The sequence below is a fragment of the Poecilia latipinna genome, unplaced genomic scaffold (genome assembly GCF_001443285.1).
Source record: "Poecilia latipinna isolate Pla-1442-1.1 unplaced genomic scaffold, P_latipinna-1.0 Scaffold1743, whole genome shotgun sequence".
NCBI classification, from domain to species: domain Eukaryota; kingdom Metazoa; phylum Chordata; class Actinopteri; order Cyprinodontiformes; family Poeciliidae; genus Poecilia; species Poecilia latipinna.
Window position 1 is genome coordinate 44482 of NW_015114359.1, and position 12519 is coordinate 57000.

The 12519-nt window shown below is 37.5% G+C and overlaps 1 protein-coding gene across 1 annotated transcript in view; it reads right to left on the minus strand.

Annotated features, from left to right (window-relative positions):
* The window catches only part of LOC106964967 (collagen alpha-1(XI) chain-like), a 105178-nt gene that overhangs the window by 39358 nt on the left and 53301 nt on the right, over window positions 1-12519 (minus strand). The window contains exons 17-31 of the mRNA XM_015060790.1: window positions 12179-12232; window positions 12008-12061; window positions 11340-11393; window positions 11214-11258; window positions 9791-9844; window positions 9645-9689; window positions 6470-6523; window positions 5633-5677; window positions 5289-5342; window positions 5151-5195; window positions 3619-3672; window positions 3498-3542; window positions 2681-2734; window positions 2456-2563; window positions 1324-1377 (exon numbers count right to left, since the gene is read on the minus strand). Of these exons, the coding sequence (XP_014916276.1) occupies window positions 1324-1377; window positions 2456-2563; window positions 2681-2734; window positions 3498-3542; window positions 3619-3672; window positions 5151-5195; window positions 5289-5342; window positions 5633-5677; window positions 6470-6523; window positions 9645-9689; window positions 9791-9844; window positions 11214-11258; window positions 11340-11393; window positions 12008-12061; window positions 12179-12232 (819 nt within the window). The remainder of the gene's footprint in view (window positions 1-1323; window positions 1378-2455; window positions 2564-2680; window positions 2735-3497; window positions 3543-3618; window positions 3673-5150; window positions 5196-5288; window positions 5343-5632; window positions 5678-6469; window positions 6524-9644; window positions 9690-9790; window positions 9845-11213; window positions 11259-11339; window positions 11394-12007; window positions 12062-12178; window positions 12233-12519) is intronic.

The following is a 12519-nucleotide window of genomic DNA, read 5'->3' on the forward strand; positions in this document are numbered from 1 at the left end:
CCCCCCGAGTAACTTTCTCCAGTCTACAAAGTTTAATTGAAAGAACTTTGTCTATAAAGGAATCCCAGTTACAAACAGCTGAACAGATTTTTTGAAGTAGGAGAGTACGTCAAAATTTTTATATGATGGAAATGACCTTTTTTATATTCAAATCAAGGCAAAAGAGACAAACCTGTACTCTTTATCCATGACCACATGCAGGGAGCAGCTACTGGCACTCGGACGGTTTGATCATACCAACCATTTAGAAACTTTGCAGACAGCTTGCAATTGTTAAAAAAATTGCTATCACCATGTAGATTTTTTGAGCAGATGTTGCACTACTTTAATGGTCAAGAATTAATCCTTTATATTGATTTTAAGAGTAAAAGTAAAGTCTTTGGCATTATGAGACTAAATTGCTCCATCAATAATAATACAATTCACCCCAATCCCCTCCAAAAAAAATTAAATAAAATAAAAAAATTGTTGCTAATTGTTGGGTAACCGATTAGAAATATAATTTCTTGTATATAATCAGCTCAGGTTTTGCTGACTTTCAGGCAGAGCTGGAGATTTGCCGATCTCGATGTTGTGAGAGCAGGTTCTATCAGCGCCAAGATGTCAGTGCTTACGGCAGCAAAGAGGAAGCAGCTGCAGCAGCACATCCAGATAGTGGAGCAGTAGCAATATGGTCAGGGCTAGAGTGCAAGCAGAGCCAGATTTTTAGATAATGGCTTTGGTCTAAGAAGAGGGACAGCTGATGACTAAAGCAGATGACCATGCCAGTTAGGATTTCCTATAAAGAGTCATGGAGGGTGTGCAGTCGGCATCTGCTTAGGTTTGTGGGTCAGAGCATTTAGTCAGCAGGTTTTAGAAAGGCGTGTGAGAGGAGGGTAGGTGCTGAGCAGGAAAGAAAATCGTAATACTTTTGTAATCTGTTTGAATTTGGCTAATTATCTTCAGCTTTTAAACCACTGTGACTTCAATGTGCTATACTTCTAACAATTACTTGCGTAACTTTTTTCATGCAACCAGATATGCTCATGGTCTTAGATGGTGGTATTTGTAGCTCACTGTGTATATAAAGACCTTGAGTTTCGAGTGCCAACATCTGTTTCTGTGTAACTTGCAGATCCACCTGGAAGAAACTGCTTCAAATCCCACTCAGAGGCTGCAGTGGGCTCTGTGGTTGTACAGTTTTAATAAACTACAGAAAGTGAACTTTGATAATTAAACCAAAGATCTTGGTAAACAAATGATCTCCAATTACATGACTTATTTTTATGACTATCATGTCTCCCTCACTTATCTAAGAGATTTGATATTGTTCCCATTACCCACCTTTGGGCCTTGTCTTCCAGGGTATCCAGGCAATCCAGGGACTCCAAGTTTTCCCTGAAGACAAATTAAAAAAAAAAGAAAAAATGAACCAGAAGTTAATAATTTTCTGCTATCATAGACCTTATTGGCTGTAGCATTTAAGACATAATTCAAAATCCACAGAGGGACAGGAAATAAAACTTTATTTACATGTAACCTTTGCTTTTGAAGGTGAAAAAGTTCTTAATATTACGTTTATGTAAATTACATCAGGCAGTAACATGGAACTATATTTATCTTATGCAATCTACCACCTAATGAAGTCTCCTCAAACTGAAAACATTGTTCACATGTGCAGTTATTAAATGTTTTAAGTCTCAGAAATGCACATGCCAAGAGAGGAGAGACGTAAACTGAACTCATTCTAATCAATATGTGACTATAAGGCGATTGCCAGAGAATTCAGTTTGGTCATTACTCATCCCAGGAAGTTAAAATTGCATTAAATGCACAAATGCATGCAGCTTCACCCACGGTCATTATTGCAATAACAGGAAATACAGGATAGATCAAAGGACTAAAAAGATGTTTTAGCACCACATAAATATGCTGCTTGTTTTTTACATGATGAGCTTGCAAGTACCGCAGCTCTCCCTGGTGCAACTTCTAATATTTTAATCAAAAGTTTGGCTTTTGATTAAAATAAATGTTTAAAAGAAAATCTGCCCATTAGGACAGTTTTTTTAAACGGTGGCCGTAGTTAAAATATGAGCATGCTTTTCCTCTTAAAACAACATTGATTCTGTTTAAAAACATCAGCTGATAAAATTTTTACATAGAATCTATTTGCTACTAATACATAAACAATTTGACTAATGAAACCACATTAGTTGATTTTTGGGACTCTGAACTTAGTTCAGAATATTTGAAAATAAAATTTCAACACAGCAAAAATGAACTACTTCATAAGGGTAATTTGGCACAACACTGTTCAAAACTATAGAACTTTAATAAAAGACTGTATGACTGGATCATGTAGCTAAAGATAACTGCAAATTGTGTGTTGAAAAATCATTAATTACGATTTAAAGTTTACTTAACTATATTTACATAAAGGATAAATTTGCAGCCTTCGAAAGCACTGACTATTTACCTTCTCTCCTGCTAAACCCATGGGTCCAGCCTCTCCACCTGGTCCTGATTTGCCCTTTGGCCCTTCAGGTCCATCTTCTCCTCTGGGTCCTTGTACACCACCCTCACCCTGAATAAAGACGTAATAATGACAACAGTTTTATATGTCACATGTTTTTTTTTTCTTCTATGCTTTATATGTCTTCAGCTGTGAAGACTGGTCTTCTCTTTAGAACTGATGACCCACCTTGTCCCCCTTGATGCCCATGTCCCCTTTGAAACCAGGGAATCCATCCTCTCCCTGGTGGTGAAAGAGTTATTAGTTATTAGAGCCACGGCAGGACCAGTTCCTTATACCGACATCTGTTGCAGCAAAACGTTATTAAACAAACACATTTAATAAATAAATCTGTTGTTTTAAGAGAAAGGAATCCTGTTAATGAAAGTAAAACTGAAATACAGGCGTGAGAGGATTACATCTTCTTCAAAAAAGAAGAACAGTGACATCTACTGGTCATTTATGAGAAGCTCTGATGAGCTTATTGCTGGCTTGTCTTCTGCTGTCTGTTTTGCTCTGCTGACATCTGGTGGTTTGAGTTAAGAATTACATTTTTAAATTTCTTTTCCATCTCAAAATTGTTTCCTTTTGATAATAAAATGAAATAAAAGAACACTTGTTTTGAAACTATCATCATCCCAGATTGACATCAAATTACAGGACGCTTATATAGTATGTGCTCACTTTGTTTTTAATAATTATGCTTCTGGGGTACCCTAATAGTTTGCTGCTAATAAGTACTATTACCCAGTGGTAACAACTAAATATAGTAAGTCACTGAAACCACATCTCAATATTATTCCAGCCTGGTGATTCACACTCCATTGCAGCTCAATGTTATGAGGACCTGAGTACTAGTCCGATAGGCCTTTAAGAAGTTTTTCTCTTGCCAGAATAAAAGGAAGCCCCATTTCAGGAAAAACTGCAACTCTGAGGGGGGGGGGGGGGGCATTTGCAGAGGACTGACATTTGTCAGCCATGTTGAGGAGGTTGGAGAGGAGTTTACCTTTTCTCCTTTGTCTCCTCTGACGCCTCGAACTCCCTCAGCGCCCTGCAGGATGTGGGCGAATACAGTCAGAGTAATGTTCACAAAATGGTCCACAACTATTTTTTTTTTTTTCGCTTACTTTCACACCACGGGGACCAGGATAGCCGATAGATCCTATTGGACCTGGAAAACCCTGTAATTTAAAAACAAACACTAAATGTTCAGTATTCCATTGCATTCTTGATCATTTTGATGATTTTTTTTTTTTTTGCACATATGCAAGGCAGATCATCGATAGAATAGATGAATTTTAGTACCTTAAAATGTCAATGAGAAGTTATTTTAAGTGTATTTAATATTTATTCAGAATTCAAAAGGTCAAACTCATATACTGATTTGTATTTCAAGTGTTTATTTCAGTCAGATTTAAAGACTATGGCTTACAGCTAATAAAACCCTAAAATCAAGTATCTCAGGAAACTGAAGTATTACATAAGGACAATAAAAATAAAAAGTCCTTGAGGCCAACTCTATGACATGCACCTGTTTCTCATAGCTTGACATTTCCTTTTAACTGTATTTTCTGTGTTGTATTTGTTGCTGCCTCTTGGCCTGGGCTAGAAAAAGAGCTTTTTAATCTCAATGGATTTCATCCTGGTAAAAATAAAGTTTAAATAACATGTTTACTTGCTAAGTTATGGCCTGCATATTAAGACTGTTGTCCAGTGGACAGTGGACATCGACTCAAACTTCAATGATAAAGCGTCTGGCAGGTTACATGCCATGTTGAAGCATATTAACTGAAAGTTGAGAAGAAGGAAAAATTGTGGTTCAAACGTTCTTCTGCTCATAAGCTTTAAGGGAGATGCTGATCCTGCGTACACTGCTAAAATACAAAGGCTGACTTAAATGATTGTTCTATCACTGAGCTTGATTGGTCAGCAAACTGGCATGACCTAAACCCTGTAGAGGATCTGTGGAGTCTTGCCATAAGGAGACACTGCAAACAAGCAGAAGGCCGCCTCTCAGTCGGCTGACACTTCTGTGAAATATGTGACTTTTATAGCTACACTGACCACTCAAAGCGCTTTACACCAGAGCCACTTTCAACCAATCAATACTCAGATCGGCAGGCAACTTGGGGTTAAGTGCTTTGGATGTGTTTATAAGTAATTGAATCATGAAGGACCTGAAATCAAACAAATATTTTCCAAAATAAAGGATGTTTAGTCTGCCCACTGAGCAACAGTTGTGCTAACACTTTTATGTTGCTCTTACGTAATAGTCTAAACTTCTGACAAACTAAGCTTTGAATTTCCATTGGCTGCATGTCAAATGATCAAAATTAGTGGAACTAAATGGTTGAAATATATCACAGTATGTGCCGTGAAGTTAGTTTAGATTTGTAATCTGAATTTCAGAAATAAGGCATAATCTTATAGAGATGCACCTGTTCTTGCACTATTGTTGCACATTCAAATTATACTCACCATGTCCAAGATCTAGTGTGATAAAGTGCTTCGATAAAATGCTCTGGATAAGGCTTTGTGAAGAATGTGTTAATACTTTTCTTCAAACTACCACTGTGCTTATCACACAGCAACAACACATTTTGAACAAATTAGGCACTTTATTGAAAAATATAGATTACCAAAATATATTCCAACTTACCGTGGATCCTTTCTCTCCAGGAGGTCCTTCTTTCCCAGGGTGACCCTAGAGAAGCACACACAACTGCTGATTAGGTGCCGGTAAATATTTAACGTCAATAAGTGAAATATTAAAAACGGATCGAAATCCACGGCTTACAGGAGGGCCATCAGCACCGGCAAGTCCAGCCAGACCTTGCTTCCCTTGAGGCCCCTACAAAGACAGAGTAATAAATACGGACGCAGTCAGTCAGACAGATATGCTAAACATATTGAAATACGTTTTCGAAACCGCAAACAAAATTCTCTCTGTCAGCCAAACTAAGCTCTGATGCCTATAAAATGTGTGATCTTGCGAGTGTTTCTGCCCTTAGAGGAGCAAGGTAAGGGCTTACAGCTCAGCCACAAATCTGCTCAACTACTTATCAAGTCTTGACTGAAACATACACTTATCAGCACTGTAGAGAAGGTCTAAGGAGGAACTTCAGTTCCCACTGTACTTACTTTTTCACCCGGAGGCCCAATTGGACCTTGAGGACCAATGAGACCCTGGTAGACAAAGAAAAGAAACATGTTATAAGAAGCACAGGGAACCAGTCCAGGTATGTTTTAGAAAGTTATAGTATAAATATCATTGGCTGGGATACAGTTACTCATCGTTTTACTGTTTAAAACATTTTGTTTTTAAAACTTCATGTTGCAGCCCAAAAACAAAGAGTTGAAACAGCTATTGACAAAGAGAAACTCTCCAGAGGTCCTGTGCTTTTGCATTAAAGTGTCTCTGGCTGTGAATAAGTTATGCATTCAACCTGCATTCCATCCCGCAGGTTCCCACTAATACTTTCCAAAGTAACGACGCCGTTCTGTTCACACTGTGATCGTCAGCAGGACTGAAAATTATACCTGGCAAAGGTCAGTCAGCACTGGCGTAAACACTAAAAGGCCCTGTTTCACATCAAATCCGACTCAAAAATGGAATTAGGTGTCTAATATGTGAACAATTTCTGCTGGATACTAGTGTTGTTGCTGCTTTTAGTAGGACAGAAACAAAGATTTACTCTTTTCTCATGTGAGATTTCTGCGACAGAGGGATAGTGGCTGGGCTGTGGGGAGTGCATCGAGAAAGAAAAATGTGGAAAGAGATTTTGATTTAAAAACCAGAAATGTGGGGGATCATTCAAGATTATACTGCTCCCTGTTGCACTGTCAATATGGGAAACTGGAAATAGAACGAAGAGAAAAAGAAGCAGAGCGAGGAGGAAGAGGAGTGAATGAGAAAGTATACATAAAAAGAGGGAGAAAGTGATTGAACAGGATTAATGTAAATAACTAAACACTCACATGAGGACCAGGCAGGCCTTGTTGCCCAGGAGGACCTGGTTCTCCTTGTGGACCCTTCACAGAACAGAATAAAACAATTCAGTTAATTTAATGCAGAGAACTCCTAACATTTCAGCAGCAGCCAAATAATGAAAGGATGAATTAAGAAACATAACTCCTCGTGGGGTGAAGAACAAGATATCTTGTTCTGTCATTAGTGTTGATATTTGGGTTCAGTAGGGATCCATTATCAGAGGGCAAACACACAGACAAAAACTGTAAATGTCCTTTTTCAAGCATGACATGGTGTTGGATTCAAACGTTCATAAAAGAACCGCAATGAAGATGTCTGTTTCAGCTGGTAGAGCTGAAAAACGTGCAAAGGAAAACTTCAGACGGTCAAAGCCACTAAGAACACAAACACAGTAGGTAAATGCAAGTGCCATAAAAAAGTATTTGTCCCCTTAAAGATTTCTTCGGTTTTTGCCTTTTCGTATTGAAATGTATTTTAAATACATCAAACAAATAGCAACTTGCTTCTATGTGAAATGCTTCCTAAGTGTAATAACTGGTTGTGCCACCCTTGTAGGCAACAACTGCCGTTAAGTATTTTTGTTACTGGCACTTATCTCTACGTGATAGGTCAGGGGTCATGCCCCATTTTGACCCACTCTTTGAAGAAGTCGAACTCAGCCAAACATGAAAAGTCTGTTAAGATTATGCCAAAGTGAGCACACCAGCAAAGAGATGAACTTTGCAGGTGTGCTTCAGATTATTGTCCTACAGCACAAATATGGAGCTACTGAGCTTAAAGTAGCAAACTGACGGCTGGACATTTGCTTTTAGGACTGCAGCAAAATTCCCACTTCCATCAGTTAAAAAAAGCCGTTCAGGTCCAGATGAAGCTAGCAGCCCCAGACCATGACACTGCCACCACCAATCAGTATGTGTATTTTATTCTGAAATGCTTTGCTAAGGACACATACCTTCCATAACATAATTTCTGTTGCCTTGTCAGTCTGCAGAGTATTTTTACCAAAAGTCTTAAGGATAATCAAAGAACTATCTCAAATTTTGCTCTTCCTGACTGATGTAAATTACTGTTTCTCATCTGTACTTGAATTTCTTTAGACATGGCCATGATGAACTACTTTAAAAAGAAAAGAAAATAGGTCAATTTTGTGTTGTCAAGCACTGTGGGATTAATAAAGGAATATCTTATCTTATCTTTTATCTTATCTTATCTTATGAGCTACTAAGATGTTTCCTTATTCTACACATTTGGATTCTGAAACTGGATTAAAAAATGCTTAGTTGCAATTCAATCCTGATCTTAAAAGGAGGAAATTACTTTTTCCACAAAAGGTCAGATCTGTGTCTGATTTTAGAGTTGTTTTACTTGAAACATGTAGGCATGACAAAGAAAACAAAACTAAGAAATCTGTAAAAGGCCTGAAAATGTAATTTAATTGTAGTCAATTTTTTTTGTTATTTGTAGACATTTTAGCCGAGAGAGGGATGAAGTCAGTTATGTAAAAGGCAAATAAATTTCATGTCTGAAGTCAAATATGTGCAAGTCTGGAGTCCAGTGCTACACCTTGAATTTTAATTTGTAAAACATTCAGACTTCTGCTAGAAAGTAAAAGATGAATAAGAATATCATCTCTGAGGATGACAATGACCTAAAACACACATCACAATCAATATAAGAACGGCCTTTCCAAAAGATCCAAAAAGATTTGGAAAGTCCCAGCTGGATACCACACCTGAAACCGAGGTGGAAAAAAATGAGGTCATCTGGTCTGGAGTGGGCTGTGCACAGAAAATTTCCACACTATCTGACAGAGTAGGAGTGCTTTTGTAAAAAAAAAAAAAAAAAAAAAAAAGGCCTAATATAGTACAATCCAAAAATGACTGAATGCTGCAATAAAATCAAAAGGTGATTTAACAAAGCATTAGTTTAAGGGTGTTAACTCTTATACACCTACAATATTTATTTGATCTTTTAAGCTTTCAGTATTTTTCAACTGAGTTACTGACTTCATGTCATAACTAAGGTAGGGAAAGTTCAGAAATTACTTACTTTGGCTTAATGTTTTTTCATAAAACGCTGACATTTTAACTGGAGTCTGCAAGTAAAATGTCAGGGTTTCCTGTTCTTTAAAAATAACACTCTGTTTGGTCTAAGCTATTAAATGCTTTCAAGTCAGAAAGCTTAGCTCAGGATGAAGTTTTTAGTTGCTGGTGTCAAAATGTAAGTACAAGCTTGAGCTTTTTGATCAAGCTGAATCTGAAGTCAGTCATTTGAAATCAAAACTCTGTCTTAGTCTTATGACTGAAGCACACATTGTTACATTTTAGTTTAAGTGACAAATACTAAGAACATTTAAGTCAACTAAATCTATGGTAAATTTACCAAAACATAAACTGATGGAGGAAAATATGAAATAATGCTGCCGCCACAGTGCTTTACATTTAGTGATGGAGTTCTCAGTCTTGCAAGATTCAAGCAAGCATAGCAGTTTTAGGGCAGTTTTAAGCAATTTCCCTTTGACATCAGTAAAGTCTATTCTATTCTATTCTATTCTATTCTATTCTATTCTATTCTATTCTATTCTATTCTATTCTACTGACCACAAGTCAAAATTTAGATCTTTGTCCTCAAGTCCAAATACAAACTGTGATGAAGCTTTTTATGTTGCAGTTTAAACTTAATGTTAGACAGTAAGTAAAATAAGGTTATGCAATTCATAAAGTGTAAAAATATGATATACAATAATATAAGTTTTTGGTTTTTTTTTTTAGCTATTTTTGCAATAAGCAGACATGCAATATTTTTAGTTGAATCAGTTTTTATTCAGTTTTCATTTGGGAATATTACCGTTAAATGTTAATTTAAACCTTTAAAATGTTCGAATTTGTAATTTTATATTCTGTGAAAATCCCAGTAAAAGAACTGATGTAGGCAAGCTAAGCCACTGAACAGACTTTTTGTTTACCCTCAAAGTACAGTTAGAAAGTAAATGAAATAGGCTCTGCTGTCATCAACAGCTGAGTCATGGCCTCCTCCCTTGCATTGTTGCACTGGAGTTAACGCTCACAGTCCTTCAGCAAAGTAAGCCTCACACAAACTAGATGCTGCAGAAAAAGTCAGACTTTCAACTTTTTAAACAAACACAACACAAAGACTTCTCACCATGTTTCCTTTGGGACCAGCTTGACCATCCAGTCCAGAAAGACCCTAATGTGAACAGAATTGGTTGATGAAAATTGTTATTAAGAAAGAAGCAAATCATGCAGAATGGTATGACTCAGCTCAGAGCACAAACAAATCATATTTACAGGTTGTCCTGGAGGACCTGGGGACCCTCTGGGGCCAAGCAAACCTCTGGGGCCCTGTTTATAAAGAGAAGGAAACAATTTTTAAAAAGCAAACAAAAAAATCCACCTCAACACAAGTTATTAAATGCAACATTAAAAAAAAACAAAAAAAAAACATCAAGGTACTAAAACTGCCTGGCACTGAATTTAAATGTTGCTCTATGTGAAACACAAACCCCCATGTGGTCACAGATGGGCACTGCAGATGGAAAGCTAGTATGAAAGTTGTTCCTCCTTGTAAAACATAAAGACATTCATTTGATGTCAGCTAAAGTATTTTTGCTCTTTTACCTTCCTGCTGGTGTGTGATGAAACGTGGTGCAACCGTTTCTCTAAAAGGACTCTGCTAATTTGGGTACAAGAGGGAGCAAATTTCTCATGCTACCGTTCACGGACCATTTACACAGCGCCTGGCAGTAGTGGAAACTTTCACACGGACATAAACAGAAAAAAATAAATAAATAAAAATTCCAGTTCTATTTTTTGATCTCTTATGCAGAAACTGTTTATAACAAGGCTGAGATTAGAGAGGCAATGCTCCCTAGAGTAAAGAAGGTTGGCAAGGCCATGAATTAAAAAAAAAACTGAAAGGGACGAGAAGGTGACGTTCACCCTTTGATCTGAACTGATTAGGATTTTATGGATACAGGATTTTCACTTATTCAGCCCCTTTTAACCTGACACCCTGGCAGACTTTCATAAATCAACTAGTTAGTAAGCCCACGACTGAAAGAGTGGCAAAAAGAAGGCCACAAGCCACGTTGTAGAAGAAGACGCTCTGATCAGATGAGACCCTAAAAGAACTTTGTTGCACAAGTCCAAAGCAATAAGTCAGGGGGAAAACTAACACTGCACATCATCCAGGAGTAGGACAGCTGGTTGATGGGAAGATGGATGGAGCAAAATACAAGGCAGTCCTGGAAGAAAATCTGATCGCTTTTCCAAAAGTGAGACTGGGGTGAAGGTTCAGCTTCCAAAGGGACGACACTAAGCACACAGTAAGAGCTACAAAGGAATGATTTGGATTAAAGGATATCTCATGTGTTAGAATGGCCCAGTTAAAGTCCAGACCTAAATATATTCGATAATTGTGACTAGGTTTGAAAACTCAGATGAACGGGCAGAAGTCTGAGCTGCTTTGTACGCAAAGATGGAAGAGACAAACCTTAAAAGACTTGGAGCGGAAATCGCAGGAAACATAGTTCTACAAAATATTGACTCAGGTGGGCTGGATACAGAGGTGTCCCACACTTTTAAGATTATGATTTAGAAGATAAAAAATTTTGCACAATAAATTGTAACGCAGTTTAAGGAAAATTCATATTGTCCCAAGGTTTTGTACTGTAAACTCAATGACCCTGCCTCTAACTAGAGCTTTACTTACACTCTCTCCAGCCACTCCTCTCTGTCCAACATGGCCATCTTCACCCTTGGATTAAGCAGACATATTTTGGACTTTTAGTAATTTTATGGGTATTTGAAAGTGATACAAGACAGATGAAAAACTCACTCTTGGCCCGTCGTCTCCTGGAGACCCCGGAGGGCCAGTGGGGCCATGTTCTCCCTGGAACAGATCACGTAGGGAAAACATCAACAAAGATTACAAATGCTGCAATCAAAAGAGAATCTACATGCTCGATTTGTGCGGCTGAGAAAAAAAAAAAGATTGTAGTTTAAAGCAAAAAAAATATGACGTTGGTCAGAAATGTGGAAAATTGAGGGTGTAAAAAAATACAACGAAAACAAGCAAAAACCGCCTTTAATCTAAAGTTGGCATGGTCACCACAATGGGCATGGACCCGCAATATATGGTTTTCACTATTCATAGAGCTCTATAAGGACCGGCCTACCTCTGTAATTATCTGGTATAGGACGAGGTTTAAAATCCCATCTAAAAATAACCGTCTGTGATCTTTGTGTCTCCGTTTGGTTTCTCTAAACTCAACATTCATCATTCGCCTCCTGGCCTGGTTAAACACTGCTTAGGTGGATCTGAAGCTGTCCCCACCTCTCTAAGTAGGTCAGATGGCCTAATGGCACACATGAGCTGAACATTCACATCACACCGTGCTGATAAATCAGATGGCATTTAGACCCCAATCAGCTTTTTCATGCAACACATTCATCTTGATCAATGTGGATTTTAAGTAACACTAAGCTTTACTCCTTCGCGCTTACCCTGTGTCCTTTCTCTCCAGGGAGACCGGGGAGGCCATCAAAACCTCTGTCACCCTGAAGTAAATAAAAGATGGTAAGTGTACCAGTCGTTAACAGGATGCGAACTTGTTTAATATTAACACTGAAAAAAATGATAATTTAATGTTTTTCTTTAGGAAAACTGTGCATTACCTTTGCGCCTGACTCTCCTGGCATTCCTCGTGCACCGTCAGCTCCATTACGACCCTGGAAGACACACACACACACACATCATTTCAGTTTACTAGTTAGTTTATTGTTAAACAAACACATAGGTGCAATCATTGAACGCAGATGTTTTTATTTTTATTTTTTTATTTTTAAACAGGGAAAGTTTGGAACAAGTTTCCTTTCTATGTAGGCACAGATTTTAAAGCTGGCAAATAGATTAAACTGCATCTATAGTAAAAAAAAAAAAAAAAAAAAAAAAGTTATTTACACATTCTGAAAAAAAAAAAAAAAGTTTTATATTTAGGATAAATAAAAATTGCAAT